The sequence below is a fragment of the Musca autumnalis genome, unplaced genomic scaffold (assembly GCF_047663935.1).
Source record: "Musca autumnalis isolate F117 unplaced genomic scaffold, ASM4766393v1 scaffold_4, whole genome shotgun sequence".
In the NCBI taxonomy this organism is placed as follows: Eukaryota; Metazoa; Arthropoda; class Insecta; order Diptera; family Muscidae; genus Musca; species Musca autumnalis.
Window position 1 is genome coordinate 155,451,520 of NW_027411977.1, and position 20,652 is coordinate 155,472,171.

A 20,652-nucleotide genomic window follows, 5' to 3' on the forward strand; every position below is an offset into this window, starting at 1 on the left:
GGTTCCAAGACTAGATCAGATCTTTTAGCGTAAAAATTGATTCAACAAACAGTCTACAATTACCCACAACATACGGAGTTCCGCAGGGATCAACATTGGGTCCAATATTGTACTTAATTTATACCAACGAAATGACATTAAACCTACATAACAGTACGTCATTTACTTATGCTGATGATACAGCGATAGTAGTATCACATAAAGATGTAAACGAAGCAACTTTAACTATGCAGCAGGAGTTTAACATCATAACTAAATGGTGCCACGATTATGGCCTCATAATAAATCCAAACAAAACTAAAATAATGCACATCAGGCCAAGAAACGTTCCAAAGCACAATATTCAAATTGTCTTTCATGACAATGACTGTCTTCACGGATGCTCTTCAGAAACACATCAAGAAAAATGTACAACAAATCTGGCAATAGTCGAAGAATTTAAATACCTAGGTATACATTTGGACCATAACTTTAAATGGAAAAAACACGTTGAAAATTTACAAAGCAAATTACGAAAATCGGCCTTCGCACTTTACCATCTCGGCAACTGTTCACCTTATTATGTATTGAAACAACCGTACTACTCATTAGTAGAATCTAACTTGCGACATGGCATTACAGCTTGGGGAAATGCACGATGTTGCAAAACACTACAAGAAACTCAGAATAGAATTGTTATGTATCTATACAAAAAAGCTTATCAATCAAACACCTACTCAACTAGAGCAGTGCATAGCAACGGAAGAAATCACATATACAAAAACCTAGAAATATTAACTATAAAAGAAATATTCTCAATAACAATTGCTGGCGAATTCGCTAACGATACCAACCTTGCAAAAAAATTACAACACCAACAAAACACGAGAAGAAGAATTGAAGGACGTTATGTAGTACCACAATTTAAAAATGAATATGGAAAACTAGCACTAGATGTCGCTCTCCCAACCATTCCTAATGGAAGTTCATTAGGAGATATTGGAAATTAGAAATAAAACCTCAAGAATAAAGAATATTAAAAAGTATTTTATTAAGAAGTAAAAAATGATATTTTAAAATAAATACTTATAAAAATGAAGTATACAGTATTGTATATAAAATATTGTACAAATTTATACGATTTATATTTTACAGACAAGCCCTTGCTGGCTTCGTAGAATAATTGAAATTGTAATATATTTGAATCAATAAAGAACGTCCTTAGGGACAAAATTAAAAAAAAATAATAATAATAATAATAATAATAATAATAATAATAATAATAATAATAATAATAATAATAATAATAATAATAATAATAATAATAATAATCATAATAATAATAATAATAATAATAATAATAATAATAATAATAATAATAATAATAATAATAATAATAATAATAATAATAATAACAATAATAATAATAATAATAATAATAATCATAATAATAATAATAACAATAACAATAATAATAACAATAATAATAATAATAATAATAATAATAATAATAATAATAATAATAATAATAATAATAATAATGATAATAATGATAATAATAATAATACTGAATGGAAGCGGTGTTATATATATTTCATATAACAACGCTGGAAATTAGCATAGTCAGGGAATTATTGATCCACAAGTAACTACAATAAACTACAATAAAACTAAAAGTGTGCTTAAGAATATCAACGAATATCAAACATAAATATTACAAGTGAGCAAAGGCTATAGTCGGGACGGGGCCGACCATGTGATACCCTACACCACTACCACTGTGCATAAGCTTTTCACTGGTAAACATTTCTTTAAGGAATATAATCCGACTACCACCAAACAAAAAAATATGCCTCTTTCTCTCTGGGACTCCCATAAGCAACCAAAATTTCCTGACCATCCGATCACAATTACGACCTGTAGCGTGATTGCAAAAAATGGAAGAATTAGATCCATTACCAACTATAGTGGTATCTATCTCCCTTGTTTAACCACCTTCGCCAACCTACTGCTTCTTTCTTTGACAGGCTATGCCGTTGGAATATCCCTACTAGCAGCCGATATGTTCACAAAGAATAAAACTTTGAATTTGTCTCCACATGAGTTTTTCCCCATTATGACCCCTAAATATTACCCGACTATCACCAAAATCAATACGCTTCTTCCTCTGTGGGTCCCCCATCTACCCCCAACATTTCGTGACTATCCGATGAACATTTTCTGACTTTTGCGATATCTCGGTTGTTTGCCCACTTACGCCAACATACTTTGCATCAATATAAAGGAGATCTTTTCTTCTTCCATTGACGGGATACTCCTACCTGAAGCGGAGATATTCGCATAAGAAAAAACGTCGAGTTTTCTCCACATAAGCTATTTGCTTATTCCGACTCCTGAATATTATCCGACTATCACCAAACATAATAGGCTTCTTCCTCTGTGGGACCCCCATTAACCCCCAAAATTTCGTGACGATCGATCAAAATGGGGACCTGTAGCGCGATTTCGAAAAAAAAATGAAAAGTAGAATGTATTACCGACTATTGCTATATCTCCGTTATTTGGATACCTACGCCAACCTACTTTGCATCATTGTAAAGGTGGGATATTCTACTTTCATAGTCAGGCTTTGCTTTTGGAAGCTCCCCATCCAAAGCTGTGATATTCGTCATTATAATTAAAATCGCAAAAATTAAAAGTTGGGTTGTATAAGCGACTATTGCGATATCTTCGTTGTTTGACCACCTACGACAACCTGACTTTTTCTCCAAATAAGTTTTTTGCCCATCCCGACCCCTGAATATTATCCGACCATCACCAAAATCAATGGGCTTCTTCCCCTCCGGGACCCTCATCAACACCCAGAATTTGGTGACGATTGCGACCTGTAGCGTGATTACAAGGTTTAGATGGACAGACGGACGGACGGACGGACACACATAGCCAAATCGACTCAGCTCGTCGAGACATTTATTGGCCTACGACCATTATTTCGATGCGTTACAAACTTTTTGGCCAAAACCAACTTATAATACCCTCCACACATAGTGGTGTAGGGTATAAAAATAGAGACTTTGTTATGTAATTTTTACTTGTTTTAATTTGCATGAATTTTTCCAACAAGGTTGCCATCATTTATCTATTTTTCCATGGTTCGGGGAAATATGTAGTCCTGCCTTCAAAATGCTTTCAAAACTTTTTTCTAAATATAAAAATGAAAATTGTTTGCAGAGAATTTTCATAGCTACAATATTTATTTTTCTCCTCTATGAACATTGTAGTATCAGAATCCGCAAAAACTTCCCAGGTGTAAGCTCCTATCATTTAAAGTTGGTTCAAGAGCACCGTGAACTTCGTAGGACAATAGTCCACTTAGGGCCCAGAAAATGTTATAATCCTGTATTTTGGCTCAATTCTGTCCAATAAAAATAGTACAGACTTTTAATTAAATTACTTAACTACAACATTTTCACATGTAATTCGAAGACATTCAGTTGTAATTTGATTGTTTCATTTGAAATTTGCAACATTTCACTTGTAATTTGAGAATTCCAATTGAATTTCGAATTTTTTCATTTGTAATTTGAAAATTCTAATTGAAAGTCATTTTTTCTTTGTAATTCGAATTATTTCATTTGTAATTACATGTGAAAATGGTGTAGTTTGATTTTTTTCTTTCTGTAGGACCCTATTTTACCCAAAAAGACAATTTTATGGATGGCACGGATACTTTATACTTATAGTATGCAATCTCATCTCAACTCTACACACCAAATTTAGTACCATGTAGTACGTTTCGTATACATATAGAACTTATTTCAAAACCCATTCCTTATTTCAACCAAATTTCAAAATTCTCGATCTATCCTCACACCCAATATCAAACTTCGACTTTTAAACTTTTATTCTTTCCAATGTTAATGTTAAATCGTAACAGTAGCTTTCAAAATTTGTTTTCGTATTAAAGTTATTAAAGCATTTGATATTGCAGTGAAAAATAAGTTTACAAATTTTTTCTATGATTACAATTTTTTCTTTATGATATCGAACAAGTGAAAAGTCGTTAAGTTCGGCCGGGCCGAACATGTTATACCCTCCACCACGAGTTGTATGGAAGTAAAGTGGAACAATTAGTTCCCTTTCGTTTATGAAGAAGACTAAAACTATGGGTCTAACTTTCAAAGTACCGAAAATTCGGAGGCACCGTTCATTGGGGCTATATGAAGGCGTGGACCTATACAGACAAAATTCTGGAGGAAAGTTGTATACCACCTATGAAGACTAAGAGCCAAAAATTCAGCCATTTCGGTGAAATAATGAAGCTAAAACCTTCAAAATGCCGAAATCGTGAGGTACCGTTCTATGGGGGCTATATAACGATGTGGACTTATACAGACAAAATTCTAGGGGAATGTTTTGTAGCCCCAACGAAGACTAAATACCAAATTTCAGCCATTTCGGTGGGATAATGAAGCTAAAAACTTGAAAATACCGAAAATCGGGAGGTACCGTTCTATGGGGGCTATATAAAGGCGTGGACCTATACAGACAAAATTCTGGGCGAATGTTTTATAGCCCCAACGTAGACTAAATACCAAATTTCAGCCATTTCGGTGGAATAATGAAGCTATAAACTTGAAAATACCGAAAATCGGGAGGTACCGTTCTATGGGGGCTATATCAAAACGTGGACCGATATAGCCCATTTGCAATACCAAACATCCTAGGAGTAATAGAAACTTCTATACCAAATCACAAAGCTCTATCTTAAAAATTGCGAGCTGTATCTTGATTTCAGCAGACAGACAGACGGACATGGTCAGATCGACTTAGAATTTTACCATGATCAAGAATATATATACTTTATAGGGTCTCCGACGAATATTTCGAATTTAGGGGTTTTTTGAATTTTTTTTAATAATCCGGACGCGCAACAATATAATGTTCCAAACTCATAATAGGATTATAGAACTAGTGATTCTACGTCGTTTAATGTATATCTCATGAGTGTGCTCCGTACTGCATCCTAGTAATTGGAGTCTAAAGGCCAAAATTGCATGCGTGATTTTTTTTTTTTTTTTAAAAACCTATTTTTGCCTGTAAAATTTACAACTGTCATTCAATTTCCTTTGAACACCGCGTGAATTCAGTTTTTTTTACGCGAAGGATCTAATGAGCCGCGATCGAATCCATCCACTAAAACCGCGGATATAGATACCTTGAAAATAGGAAAATCAGCAAAAATAGATTTTGACAAATCCGCATACTAAACCGCGGTTTATCTTTAAAATTTTTTTATATAAATGGAATCCTTTATACGCGATTATAATATTTGCGAAAACGGGTGTCATAAATAACAGAGATACGCGAGTAATATGGGTTTTTTATGCAAAATAGAATATGGAGGTACATCCTCGGTTCTTAAAGAATCTATTTGAAATAGGTGTATATTGACGTATTTTTGATGGGCGCTAATGAAACCGGATGCGCATCAAAATCTTATGCATATTGCGACTTTTACCCACTTTAAGGTTTTTGCCATTGTGAGATGCAACTGACGGCACACAATGGCCGCTGCGTGAAACATCGAAATATGCACAAATATTAAACGAGACTGATTCGCTGTATCCAAAAAGGGATGCGCATCACCTGATTTTAACTAATTCGCGAATTACAGGCTTTTTAATTTTCATATTTTTTTGAATATTACTCTTAATTACTCTTAATTTCCTATCCTTATAAGTTATCACAGTAAGCAACTAAGCTTTTGCGATGGTAAACCACATTTCTTGATGAACTTTTAGTAGAGTACATTAATCATCGTATGGGATTTTAGCGAAATAGTTGGAGAACTCCCAAATATTTTTTTCTAATTTTTCGAATCAAACCAAAAAATATATTTGCTACAATATTGTCTAACAATAAGTTGTTCTCTTTTGGTGTTGCTATAATATGCAATTTATGTATCCAATCTCTATAAACTTGGTTTCATATTTTTCTACGCATTGTCTAGATTCCGCAGATATTTTTTAATTTATTTTCTGGGGGATTGTACTGATTTTGAGACAGGATAATTTGGATTTACTTCAATATATGTTTATTATTTGTTGATTTTCCGCGAAAATAATAATACATTTAGTAAATATTTAAACTCTACGAATAGATATGGAATGCTGTTAACGATTTATGCATAATTTTTCTCATAACATCAAATAAGACATTTTTAAATATTTTTCCTTATATGAGAATAAAAACCGCTATAACTTTTGCGCGCATCGACCAATTTTGTGAACGCGAACAGATTTGAAACCAGAATTTTTTCCTTTAACTCTTACCAAAAATTGTAGATGTGGTCGCAAACATTTTTTTTATTTTTTTTTTTTTTCAAATGGAATTGCAAAGGACTTTTGGTTTTTACCATATAAGGATACTTTATCGAAGCAAAACTTATAAACATATCCCATGATGTTTGAAAAATGTCAAACCGAAAAGGAAATAGAATATAATAATCTGAAATATGCTATTGCGATAAAACGGAGGAAAGATGTGACAAAAATATTTCTCGACCTGAAATTTCCGGGTGAATAAAAATCAACTTTGTAGGTGCCGGTTTCTTTATAGTTCCCTTTTTACGGACGCTCGATATAAGGGGTTTGAGATGTCAAGCACATTTTGCAGCCCATTTTACAGTGATTATTCATTCATATACCTACCCCCACAGATTGTAGGCATTTCATAATTGGTCGATTTTGTTTAACTTTCTACAATGATTCCATTGGATATCAGCATTTTCTGATAGCTGACCCCATGGTCTAGTTAGCTGCATACGCTGTATGTACCCCCCGCAGATTTCGCCTAGGGGGCCCTCAGTAGATCCATACCATATATGAAGGCATTTCATCATCGGTCGATTTTGTTTAACTATCTACAATTTATCCATTGGATATCATATTCTGAAAGCCGACCACATGCCTTAGTTAGCTATAAATTTTGCCTAATAGGCCCACTAATATGAACAATTTTACAGATATTAAATATTTCCAAAATTTCTTCAAAGGTTCCATGATTTCAAGCGGAAAAATTTTTCTTTATAAATGTTTCACAGCAATTAAAAAATTATCGTTTTTAGCAGTTAAAATACTGAAAAATAAACTCTTATACAGATAGATAAGCTCCTATACATGACAAAATGTGTCTCCGCTAAATGGTGTCTTCGCTAAATGAAAGACCTACAGTTATATACTAGTTTATCATAAGGTTGCCAAAAATTCCAATTTAGGGCCCGGTCTCGGATCATATATATACCACAGATAGGCTTTGGGGTCCTGTGTATATCGATATCAATTTTATAGTTCACAAATCTAAACTTCCCGAGATATGGGCCTTCAAAACTCCATAATTCTATACTTTTACAGCCGACCAATACAATGGGAGTGTCATTTTAAAGCCCATGGTTAAATTTCCTATACAAATTGAAAGCATTCGGTCGGAAATTTAAGAGTTTCACCTATGGACAGGGGCCAACATAGGCTACGCGGTAAAATCTCCCTTTAATTAAACGTTTTTTTATGGTTGCCCAGCCTTCGGCCGGGTATTTAAAACTTTCCCCTACGGGGTTTCACCTATCCAAAAATTAAAAGAAATGAGGTTGCAAAGTATGGACTTTTGAAGTTATATAGTTATACTCTGGACCCCAAGGGTTATCTGTGGTATATATATCAAAATAATCCGGGACCGGGACCTAAACTGGACTTATGCCTAAACCTGTAAAGCAAACATGAGGCTGCCAAAGCTGGTATAACAAAATGTGTCTAGAATTGCAACAATATACATTGTTTAGTCATTATAACATTACATCTCATATCGTCGTCATATGACCAATTTAGAAACCTATATATTATATAGGTATTACACCTTTCTTTCAACGCCATAAAGATTGGGAAGTTAAAGTTGAAAGTTAAAACAAGAAATATATGCCCCACCCGAGATGTTCAGTTGGAAGCTCTTTAACAAACCACGATGACTTAGTACAATTGCCTTCAATTGATAACTTTTTTCCTTTTTTAGTACAATTGTCATTTCTTGAAAACCAGACAACAGCAAATACCGAGGAGACGAACACTATAGCCGAGCGTTGCCATGCAAAATGAAAATCTGCGAACAGAACGAACCATATTATGTATATATAAACAATGAGTCCAAATTTATCCACGTTAACAAACGGACAAAAAATAATTATACAGACTGTTTACATACAAACACTCACCAATATATATCATTTGACGTAAGCATCCTTTATTCAGTTTATCCTCGGCAGTTATTCTTAGAGTAATTGCCCCAAATCTGCGAATGCACAGCTTTTTTCTGTAGTAAAACCAGGATACGAACGTACAAAGAAAGAGTAAAGGAGGACGGCAGGCAGCAGATTTTATAATAATGTAATTACTTCAGATAGAGTTTTTATTCGTGAAATATCATACATTCTATATATGTATAATATATAATATTTTACAGCAGTAGGCGTATATGACTACTTTTTGATAATACGAACATTCGAAGTTATACGTGATAACATATGCATTCTGTGTTCCTCCCTTATTACGAAAACGAGACTGGGTATACATACACAAAACGGCTATGTCTATATTTATGACCACACCATTTGTTCCTTATGATATTTAACAAAAAGGAATGAATAATGAAAAACAAAGAAGGATATTCCAATGTGCTGACTTTGTTTCCAAATTCACATTTTACAAACTGGTAAAACTATTTTAAATATTTTTTATTATGTGATTTCATTTGAGGAATACAATTTGTACGATTTTGTTTTACAATTTCATAACACTTGATTTTCTATTTTATGTAAAATTCTACGTATTTGCTTGGTGAATTAATATGGAACCGTCGTGCTTTCATTGAGAGAACTAACGACTAACTACTAATCGAAGAATAACCGTACAATCAACATGAAATTTTCTTCCGTCATTACTCTCACTTGCTCTTGTCTGTGTTTACTCATATTCGAAATGAGGGTTGTATTTCCATCGCATGAATTCGGAAGTGAGAGTATCCTTTTAATAACATCCAACTGCTGTTTATTTGTTTTTCCACAACAGAGAGCTTGACGATAGTTCCTAGTTCCTGGTATAGATGTGTGTATTTTCTTAATGGAACGATTTATGCACATTACAGCAATAGCCACCAAGCAACCCTTAGCAATCATTGCGCTGAGAAGAACATTCTGACCGGCAACTCTCAATTGCTCTCACTTATATGTTGTTTTATGTAGTGTTGCCGTTTTTCACAAACATAGCACACAAGTGGAAAGAAGCGAAAAATAGGTGTTTGTTTCGTATGCCTTTTACACAAACGTCAATTGAAAAATGTGAAATTTAAAAATTAAATTTTGCTCATGGTAAAACAAGGAAAGTGTATTAAAGAGATCTGTCAATTACATTTGTGTGTTGTATTGTTCGTAAAACCTCAAAACTATATACAACACAATTGTTCTGCTCAGGAACTTGCAAGAATCTAATTTTTTGAAATGTTAACACCTTTTTTTCCTTTATGAATTTATCAAATATACACTTGCAAAATTTTTAAGATAATCGTGTGCAATCAGCTTCTACTGAGGTTTTTGTAAAAGTACAGACTCAAACGACAAAACCTCTAATGGGGTTTTATATTCTTAGAACGGGTTTGGATTTAATGGCCTCATTTAAGGGGTTACCTCTACTTATCACTTTCAAAAAATTGAAAAAAATGATTGGTTTATTTTGAAATACACGTAGTACAGAGCATGCCGAAAAAATTCAAATCAATCGGAGCAAAATTGGCTGAGATATGAACATTGTAAGGGAACAATTTATTGCGATTTGCATGTAGCATAGAGACTTTAAATGCGTGTTTCTCGCAATGGCATTTTTGAAGTCGGTGCCAATGATAGCGCGAAAACTAATTGACCGATCTTCATATGGTTTGGTGAGCTTATTAAATACACAAAAAGCTTGCCTTTAAGCAAGACAGATTTTTTTTAAAAAATTTGTTGCTTGATTTTTGGACAAAAACGGTCAATTTTTTGTTAAAATCGAAATTTTGACTTTGACAGTTCAAATTTTTTTTTAAATTCTCTTTCGCTTAAAGACAAGATTATAAGGTTCTTAAAACGCCCACAAAACTATACAGAGGTCGGCCCATCCGCTTTCGAGCTATCGTTGCCACCGCAAAACGCTTTTACAAAAAAGGGTTTAGCAGTTAGCCATTTACCACAAGACTAATGGCTATATCACACCATATGCTTTTTCACATGTATGACATTAGCTGTCCTGTATATTAGAATACCCAAAGTGACAACATACATGTGGAAAAGCATATGGTGTGATATAGCCATAAGCAATATTTTTCAAGAACTAAAATTCCATATGTAGTATAAGATGTGCTCTTTCAGATGAAAGAAAAAAAAATACTCAAAAATAATAAAATAGTTTCTTTGAAACAAATTCATGAAAAATTAGTTTATTGGTCTGCACAACTAGGGATAACCCCTTAACATGACTAAAAATATAGACTTTTGTAGAGCAAATTGAGGCTATATCTCTAAAACCAATTCAAATCTTGTTTCAACCTCTGTAGCAAACTTGTATATCAAAGAAGAAAATATTTTGGAGAAATAATCAGTTCGGAAAACTGCATTTTATGCTTCAAAATGTATAGTATATTTAAAAATTCCATATATTGTATATATTTTGCACTATATAGCCAAAACTGTAGTGTTATCTTTGGAGAAAATATTCGCTGGAATGTAATACACAACTCTTCAGAATATTCCATTGTTGAAAAATCAATTAATATATCAATAATGTAGAAAACTTCCTAATATGAGAATAAACTACCGGTGTGAACAGTGTTTGAAATAAGTGTTGTTGAAGGAATAAAAAACTAACGGTGTGAACAGTGTTTGGAATTAATACGTATTGTTGAAGGTATAATATAAAATACATACTGTTAACGCAACAGGAACTGAGTCGCTCAGCCCCAAAACGGCTTAACCCACATGCTCAAAAAGTCACTGAAAAATCTCTATTGCATAATATATCACTATGTTATACTACCTGCTAAAACAATGCAATATGAAGTTTTTGAGTATTTATTTCAATGTGGGTGGGCCCGTTTGGCGCTGAATGCAATATGAAGTTTTTGAGTATTTATTTCAATGTGGGTGGGCCCGTTTGGCGCTAAATGCCTCAAATATGCATTTTAGAGTTTCAGAATATTCTGAAAACTTGTTGAGCACATTATTATTAGGTTCAACAATGCTATGTACGTTTTAAACTTGTATGTGATAAAAAAGGCTCAATAAATTTGAATTTACATTAGAATTTAGGTTCAACAACCAATAGATTAGGCGAAACTGACCAGAATTCCCGACTTTATGTAAAATTGTCTATATTTTATTGATTTTATGCAGAAAATCTGCATCTAAGCTTTTCCAAGTTCGTCTATACGAAAAAAGTCGTTGTATCCGGTTTAGATGAAGCCCTAAAATCCTAACCCGATCTCATAACACAACTAGTTTTTTGTAGTCTCAATATGTAATAATTGTAATTGTTACAAAAACATCCCAGAAGACACAAGGGAGACTTCTCTCATATAAATGAGTGCACTAGGGATACGCAAGTCGATTCTCGAGTAATCGATTCCTCGATTCTTTGATTTGAAGAATCGAAAAATCGGAATCGAGTTTTGACTTCATAGAGAATCGAAAGATCGATTCTCTATTATGATTCTTCGATTCTTGCAGTGGGAATCGATTGATCAATTCTGTTTTGACTTGTTGATTTACCACGAAAATGAAATATACAGATAACATTGGTAAGAGCAAGACAACAATATTATATTATTTGTTGTACTGATGAACAAAGTTAATCTAACGGTACGGCAGTGTTAAACGCGAAGCATTGTACACTAAAACGTTCACATTTTCAACTAAGGAGCCATCTCGATCGAATGATTCTTTTATCCAAGTTAGTTCTAAGTAAGAATCAAAGGATCGAATGATCGATTTTTGATTCCTACGTAAGAATCGTAAAATCGATTTTTGAGTTCTAAGAAGGAATCAAAAGATCGAAGGATCGATTCTTGAGTTCTAAGTAAGAATCAAAAGATCGAAAGATCGATTTTGTTTGGTAATATGTATCCCTAGAGTGCACCCGATTCTTACTCATTTTAGCCCAATGATATGGGACCTACTGTTTAAAGCCGATTCCGAACAGAATGTCTTAAGACACCACATGGCTGAAATACTCAGGAAATGTCGCCAACATTACACTGAGGAGTATTTTGCCACCGTTGAAAATTGTATGTTACCTGGTCTGGGAAACGAACCCGGTATTAATATAATTAATATTGTGAATACCATCAAAAACATGCAAAATTAAGTGAGAAAGTATCAGTCAGCTGTGGCGACAGCCCAGCAAAATTTATTTGAAGTTTTTCTATGTGAAATAGTGATTGCATAGTTTTTTTTAAGTCCATGCGGAGCCGTGAAATTGCAGTCCATTTATTACATTTTGGAAGCAATTGCGTAGAGATCCCAACAAACAACGACTTTATTTTTATTTCTTCCAAACACAAAAAAGAGTGTAACATTTTGTTATAAATTAAAAAATAAAAACAGTTAAGTTAATTAAAAGTTGCAAACCTTTTTACGGCAATCCACGAGAGTAGAATGAATGGAGTGGTGTTGGAATCCTTGCCGAAAGCTGAACTGGTGATAAGAAGCAATATGAAAAATATTTTGGATAAGCGGAACATGATGACGGAGAGCAGAGGAAGTAAACACAATATCGATTGAATTTAGTGGATACTTTTTATAATTTGTGTTAATATAATAATGTTCTTAAAACTTTTTTATACAAATAATAAATGCATTTTATTTATTCTGGGATATAATTAATGGCTTGCATTTTATTGCAATGTATCTAAATTCAATCCGAAGCACTCAATCAAAAGACATGCCGTGAATTGAAATGGAAGATGCAGATGCACTCCATCATCCTAGACGTTTGCTGTGGAAGCAAAATGTACTGCATCCTCGCTGCACCATGCCCATGTAAAAAGCATGAGTTCTTTCAAATAAAAATATGTAGTTTGAAATCAATTGCACTCATATAGAGAGATATACCCTCAGCCTCGAACCTAAAGAAAGGGAGTTTTTTGAGTTTTTATGGGCCAATTTCTCAGGAAGTATGGACTTTCCCTCGTAAAAAATTGCGCCGTCTTAAAAGGCCCACAGATAGACCTTTGGGAAAAAAATTCAAAACGATCTGAGACGAGTTGTTAATCGGCACTTTTCCCTAATTTTGTGTGGCAAATACCCGAAGGACTGGACCGAATTCCAACCTGATACATATACGATGTGCAAAGTTTGAACCAACGAAAAACTCCCTGCGAGAGTTATCTTGCGGATTTGCATTTTAGTTCGTGCCATCAAGGTTCCCTGGAGCTTTTAGGCCATTGTCTCAAAAAGTTGATCTGCCCCCGAAAAAAATTGTACCGTCGCACTATAGGTAATTTGCCCAGTTTTTGAGGCAAAAAGTCGATTTTGCAACTTTTAATAATAACATTTTTTTAGTTGGCATTTAAAAAAGAACATGTCAAAATTTATTAATATGAATGATATTTTTCAAAATAGCGTCATTATCGCGGTTTAAATTGCATTCAAAGTGAAAATTTCGAAGAAGAACTAAAAAAATATACATTGTAAGGCATATTTCAATGTATTTAAAACCGCGGAAAAATAAACCAAATATAAATATATGTTAAATGGAATATATTGGCAATTGCGAGAGGAATTTATTAAATATATAATATATCTTAAATATTTTGGGTAGCGACCAAAAAACACAAAAAGTCAGAAATAAATATTTTATTTTTCTTAAACTTACTTCATATAGACTTATACTAAATTGGCCGTGTTTGGCCGTGATTTGGCCACCTAGAACACATTACTGAAAGTCTTCTGCATTGGTATTACTAGGTTTCAAAACCCGATTTTGCCCGTTTTTTGATATTTATGAGATTTTATTAGGTTACTTCTCAATAAAAAGTATTAAAATTGTGGAAGTTTGATTTGAGGAAAGAAACAATAAACGTAAAAAATATTGTTGTTTACAATTTCATTGCAAGTAAAATAAGTTATGGTGACAAATTGTTCGGTATATCCGTGGTTTCCTATAAACGGTGCGGCAGTAGTAAGCTTTATTTTATCTCTCTATTACATATTAATCATTGATACAGCTTAGGACAGTACTAAACTCGTCTTTATTAACGTATATTCAAAAAATATACCAAACTGTAGTAACAATTCATTGGAAAATCTACTCGCGGGGACAAAATTTTTGTTTCTTACTACCATGATCGTTTTCAACAGTTTGTTGTGTATAAGAAAACTAATGAAAATTGCATTGGAAAAAATAGCTTTGTTCGTTATATACGTAGTTGCTTATAACCGTTGTTCGTTATATCCGAATTTATCTGTAAAAATCTTTGTTTTATCTCACTTTTACATATAAATAATTTAAAAAGTTAAAAAATCCTTTAATTCCGCTGTTATTAATTTTTGTCTCAAAAACAGGGCAAATTACCTATAGTGCGTCGTAAAGAGGCCGCAAGGACAATCTGCTAAAAAAAAATTCAAAACGATCTCAGAGAAACTCTTAAATCTCACCTTTTCCAAATTTTTTGAGAGAGGTAACAGAAGGAGCGGACCGATTTAATCCATCCGAATCCAAACCTCATATATGCGTGAAAGTAATATTACCATATGCAAAGTTATGGACAGCCGGTCACTCCCTTCGAGAGTTATCATGCGCACAATTTTAGCAGACATTTTTGAACTTCTGTTTGGGAGGTACCGGAAAGAGTTGACAGATATGGTCGAACTGAAACCATGTTTGGAAAAAAATATTACGAATGGCAAATTTTGGGCTGAAAGTATAAATATGCAAAATATGCAAACAGTATTTGGCTGAAAATCTTCAATTAAATTTGGAAAATCATCAAAAACAACTTCAAAGTGTTCTAAATTAAGATTGTTGATTAGTAGTCGATTTTAATACGGTATTGATGCACGAAACAGAAGATATTCCGCCTCAGCAATAAATCTGGCCTTATAAGATGTATATATGAGAGTTAGTCAAAAAAAATTAATATAGGTGAAGGCAATGTTTGCACTATTATAATTCGCCAAATATTGTAGTATACCACAAAATATGACTATTACTTACTTACTTACTTAGCTGGCCCATTACAGAACATTTGTTCCATAGACCGAACTAGGAAAAGATCTCCAATTCTCTCTGTTTTTCGATTCGCTTTCTGGAATACCGCGCCTTTTCATTTCTTCATCCACTTGTATGCTCCATCGAAGCTTAGGCCTGCCGATTCTGCGTGCACCGCCATGTGGCATGTATTCATACGCTCATTCTTATGATATGGCCTAGCCAACGCAATCGTTGCATCTCGATACGTTTAATTATATTCATGTCTTTGTGTAGCTGATATGGCTCGTGGTTCATACGACGTCGATATTCACCGTCAACGCAAATCGGCCCGTAGATCTTTCGACAATTTTTCCTCTCAAACACCCCAAACACTGCCTTATCTGCTTGCGCAAGTACCCATGCCATATATTAGCACGGGTAGTATCAGCGTTTTGTATAGTGTTATTTTTGTTTGACGAGATGTGGCTTTGGCTGACTTCATAAATGCAGTTTTTACATTGCAGATATTGACACAATCGTAAAAAGACGAATCAAATATGATTGGCAACACTGACGTTGTCAAAAAAGAGACGTGTCATTTTGCTGAATTTATGAACGCACATTGCTTTACTTTCTTTACTTTTTGTAAAATTTGGTTTTAACAATGAATGAAATATTTGGGTTATTATTGAATAGCACTTTCGAATCGAGTGACAATAGTCTTGATTCAAATCGCACTTTTATAAACAATTATATGAAAAAAGGAGGCGTCGCCGTAAATTAGCATGTTTACGAAACACTTCGTCTTTGCTAAATGGAAATGTTGGGTCAATTTGCATAATTTCCCTCATTATCTGTTTCCAAAATGTATTCCTTTTTTCTTCTTGACTGCAAACTCTGACTCTTGTCTCAAACGAACTTCCAACATTAACATTCTTCTTTCCTGACTCCATCTTTTATCACTTGATTATATATAAAAATCACATATGAAAATTTTAACAATTTTCGAAAATAAATTTATTATATTAAATAATTAACGCAAATCCGCCATTTCTAATTGTTTCTTATGTATTTTTCTTGTTTTCTTCGCAAATATCAGTTGGCATAACAGTAGTAAAGAAATGTCAATTGTTGTGCAGTCCAAGTGATAATACTGCACAAATTTCCCAATTACTGCGCATTGTGACGTGTCGCGCGACGTTTATGAAGTCGCGACGATGTCAATAAAAAGACATGCTGCATTTATGAAGTCGCGACGATGTCATTTGACGCATCACACTGCATTTATGAAGTCAGCCTTTGTTTTTAAATCGCTTACGTAAACCATAGTAGCATCTGTTGGCCAATACAATTCTTCTTATTTCGCAATTGATGTTATTTGTTGTGTTTATGGCAGTGTCGAGGTAGACGAAGCCTTTAACTACCTCAAAATTATAGGTACCAACTTACACAGTTGGTCTAAGCTCTATGGACGCTTTGCGCGTCGACACATCAATTTGGTCTCTTCGCCGTTTACCGCCAGACCCACTTTCGCAGATTCTGCTTCGACCTTCCTAAAGGTATCAGTTACTTCCTATACTGATCGTCCCATGATGTCTATGTCATCAGCATAAGCAAGTAACATGTGGCTATTGGTGTAAATTGTGCCATTTCTTTTGACATTTGCATCTCGTATTACCTTTTCCAGCAAAATTTTGAATAGGTCACACGAAAGGCTGTCTCCTTGTCTGAAACCTCTTTTGGTACTGAACTGTTCGGAGAGGTTCTTTCAAATTTTAACTGAGGACCTAGTATCAGTTAAAGTCATCTTACAAAGCCGAATGAGCTTTGCGGGGATACCAAATTGAGACATGGCTTGGAATACCTTTGAACTTAGCGGGCTGTCGAAGGCTGCTTTATAATCGACAAAGAGGTGGTAGGTGTCGATCTGCATCTCTTGGGTCTTCTCCAGGATATACCGCAAGGTAAATATCTGGACAATGGTGGACTTGCCAGGTCTAAAGCCACATTGGTATGGTCCAATTATTTCGTTGACCATTGGCTTTAGTCGTTCGCACAATATCCCTGACACTATTTTATAGGCACTATTTTATAGGCTATAGTTTGAGCATGCAGTCTTATCTCCTTTCTTGTGGACGGGACACAGGATGATCAGGTTCCAATCGTCGGGTACGCTTTCTTCCTGCCAGATGGTGCTAACTAGCTGATGCATACACCTTATCAGCGCGTCGCCTCCGGTTTTAAACAGTTCGGCTGGTAAGCCATCGTCTTCTGCTGCTTTATTATTCTTCAGCCGGTTAATTGCTGTTTTTACCTCATCTTGGCCGGGCGGTATACATTCTATACCATCTTCAGGGATTGGATCTGTGGTATCATCGTCTTCGCTACTATTGGATACCAGCAGATTGGAGAAATGTTCCTTCCATATCCTGAGCACGCTATCTGTATCTGTTACCAGATTACCTTACTGGTCTCTACAGGAGGATGTGCCTGTACCAAATCCATTTATTTGATGTTTCACTCTTTGGTAGAATTTTCGGACTACATTCTGGCTCCTGTACATCTCGATTTTGTCGCACTGCCGTTTTTCCATTTCTCTCTTTTTCTTGCGGAAAAGTCGTTTCTGTTCTCTCTAGAAACTCTAGATCTCCTATCCAATACCCACTTCCCCAACTGCATGGATGCACCAGAGCGCACTAGCGCTCCAATCGTAAGCAACCAAGCCAATGGGGATATGAGGGTCATCGAGGAGATCATTAGTCGACCGAAGATAGTCTGGACTATAAATACTTTCAAGCCCTTTAAATCACCTGGTCCATATGGTACCTTTCCTGCAATGCTACAAAACGCACTGGAGGCATTGATTCCACATCAGGACAATATTTTCAGAGCTTGTCTACGCCTATCGCTCACTCCGGCTCTATGGCGAGAGGTGACTGTGACATACATCCCCAAAGCACACACTTCCTAAAGACTATAGACCGATCAGCCTATCTTCCTTTCTATTGAAAACCTGCTGGACCTTGGAATCAGGGCCAGTCTTCCAAGTACTGCTAAAAGTCCTTCCCAACATGCCTATATCAAAGGCAAATCGGTGGAGACAGCACTAAATGACGTCGCAGGTCTTATTGAAAGGAATATGGAGGGTTCAAGTTACACGTTAGCAGCCTTTCTTGACATAGAAGTTGCACTCTCCAACTTAGGTATTTCTTCTACACTGATCAACTGGATTGACGGAATGCTTAGCAGCAGGATAATCAACTCAAACATCGGTGAGAATTCCATTCGGAAGTCTGCCACCAGGGGCACACCACAAGGTGGTGTTTTATCACCACTTCTGTGGCTTCTGGTGATAAATGAAATACTTAAGGAATTTGACAAACTACGAATAAAGACGATAGCTTATGCTGACGACGTGGTCATAACGATCAAGGGGAAATTCCCACAAACACTGTCGGAACTTATGCAAGGAGCTCTAGTCAAACTATCGAGATGGGCACAACACAATGGTCTTGGAGTGAACCCATCTAAGACAGAGCTTGTGCTGTTCACGAACAAGAGAAAAATCGAACCATTCACCCTACCAATGCTTGATAGAGTCACCCTAGAACTATCCTTGGAAGCCAAGTACCTCGGCATTATCCTGGACCACTAATTAACGTGGAAAAGGAATGTCGAGGAACGTGCCAAGAGAGGTCTAATAGCTCTTTATTCTTGCAAGAATTCTATTGGTAAGAGTTGGGGGCTGAAACCACAGGTCATCCATTGGATCTTTACGACCATAGTACGCCCAATCCTTACCTATGGTTCTCTGGTATGGTGGAAAGCTTTGAGTAAGAAATCACTTCTTCATAAAATAAACAACGTCCAAAGTTCAGCATCACTACTAATCACCTGTGCCATGAGAAGCACTCCTCAAGCTGCCCTCAATGCACTACTTGATCTAAAACCATTGAATCTGGTGGTACAGGAGCTGGCGGCTAAGAGTACTCTCCGACCAAAGGAGACAAACTCATGGCGCAACTCTGAGCATGGTCACGCTGTAATCATACGACGATCAGGACTGCCACATGGATCGGAGGTAATCAGTATGTAATCGCTGTAATCACCACAACTACACTTCGACGAGGTTAAAGCACAAATACCCCACAGAGATGTCTGGACCAACAACTCTCCACCTCTACCCGGTATAGGAGTATATACCGACGGCTCAAAGATGGAAATGGGAACAGGAGCAGGCGTCTACAGCGATGCCCTCAATATACGCCTCGCATACAGGTTGAACGAAAATTGTAGTGCCTTCCAGGCTGAGATATTTGCGGTCAGAAAGGCTGCAGAACTGATAAGCAACATGAAAAGGGATATAGTTGGACCGGTGACAATCTATGTTGATAGCCAAGCGGCCCTCAAATCACTTAAATCCCACCCTATCGGTTCTGCTGCGGTTTTAGACTGTAGAAAGGCCTTGGAGGCGCTAAAATCAATCGTTACCTTGTGTTGGGTTCCGGGTCATTGCAACATCAAAGGAAATGAAAAAGCGGATGAAATGGCGCGTTGCGGATCGCAGTCAACCGACATTGAAGTCGACAACTCGATCAAGCCACCTCTATGCCACTTCATGATAAACTGGAACAAAAATATCGAGATAATGCGAGCCAGATCTGGCACCACGAACCTGGTTGTAAGGTTTCCAAGGCAATCTGGCCCATTCTCTCCAAACGAAGAACTACATCCTTACTCTCCATGAACAAATCCGACTTGAAACTAGCGGTTGGAATCATCACGGGTCATTGTAGAATAAGATACATATCCTGCAAATGGAAAAGAAACAATGATGTTGACTACTGCAGGTTGTGCGAAGATGAAGAGGAAACAGAAACAATCGAACACTTATTATGTCGCTGTCCATTGCTGACGACGCGTAGACTGCGAACGATGGGTGAACACACGATCCAGTCCATGTCAACCTTCTGCCACACCGAGCCAACAAGTCTGCTTCATCTCGCCAAAGGTCTAAAATGGCTCCAGCGAGAACAATTAACCTAAATCTCAAATATCTCTCTCAAAACCCTATACATATCTTTCTACTTCTGTCCATCTATCTTCTCCATAGCATCTATTATTCCATATTACATAACCTTATCTTCCTTTCAGTATTTCAATAGGATGAACACAATGGACCACAAGGTCTCCGAGTGAAGTGGCTGTCAATATGACAGCTGCGCATCCTTTAACCTAACCTATCGTGCGCACCAGCCAGCCAGACAGACAGACGGACGGACATTGCTATATCGACTCCAAATTGTCTGAAACGGATTTCGTCCAAACATACTTGGGGTCTAACTAAAACCATTATTTCTATGAGGCACATTTTGCCCGTATGAAAATGTATATAACCTCGTTATCA

The 20,652-nt window shown here is 35.7% G+C and overlaps 1 protein-coding gene across 4 annotated transcripts in view; it reads right to left on the reverse strand.

Annotated features, from left to right (window-relative positions):
- Positions 1–20,652, reverse strand: part of LOC141402457 (uncharacterized) — a 130,714-nt gene that overhangs the window by 63,520 nt on the left and 46,542 nt on the right. The window contains exons 1-2 of one of the 4 annotated variants that reach the window (XM_073983771.1): positions 8,815–8,917; positions 8,246–8,647 (exon numbers count right to left, since the gene is read on the reverse strand). The exons of 1 other annotated variant lie outside the window; for it this stretch is intronic. In XM_073983771.1, the coding sequence (XP_073839872.1) occupies positions 8,246–8,271 (26 nt within the window). In that variant the 5' untranslated portion in view covers positions 8,272–8,647; positions 8,815–8,917. Of the gene's footprint in view, positions 1–8,245; positions 9,006–20,652 lie in introns of those variants that run through there. 2 more of the 4 variants (XM_073983770.1, XM_073983769.1) reach the window with 2 other exon arrangements.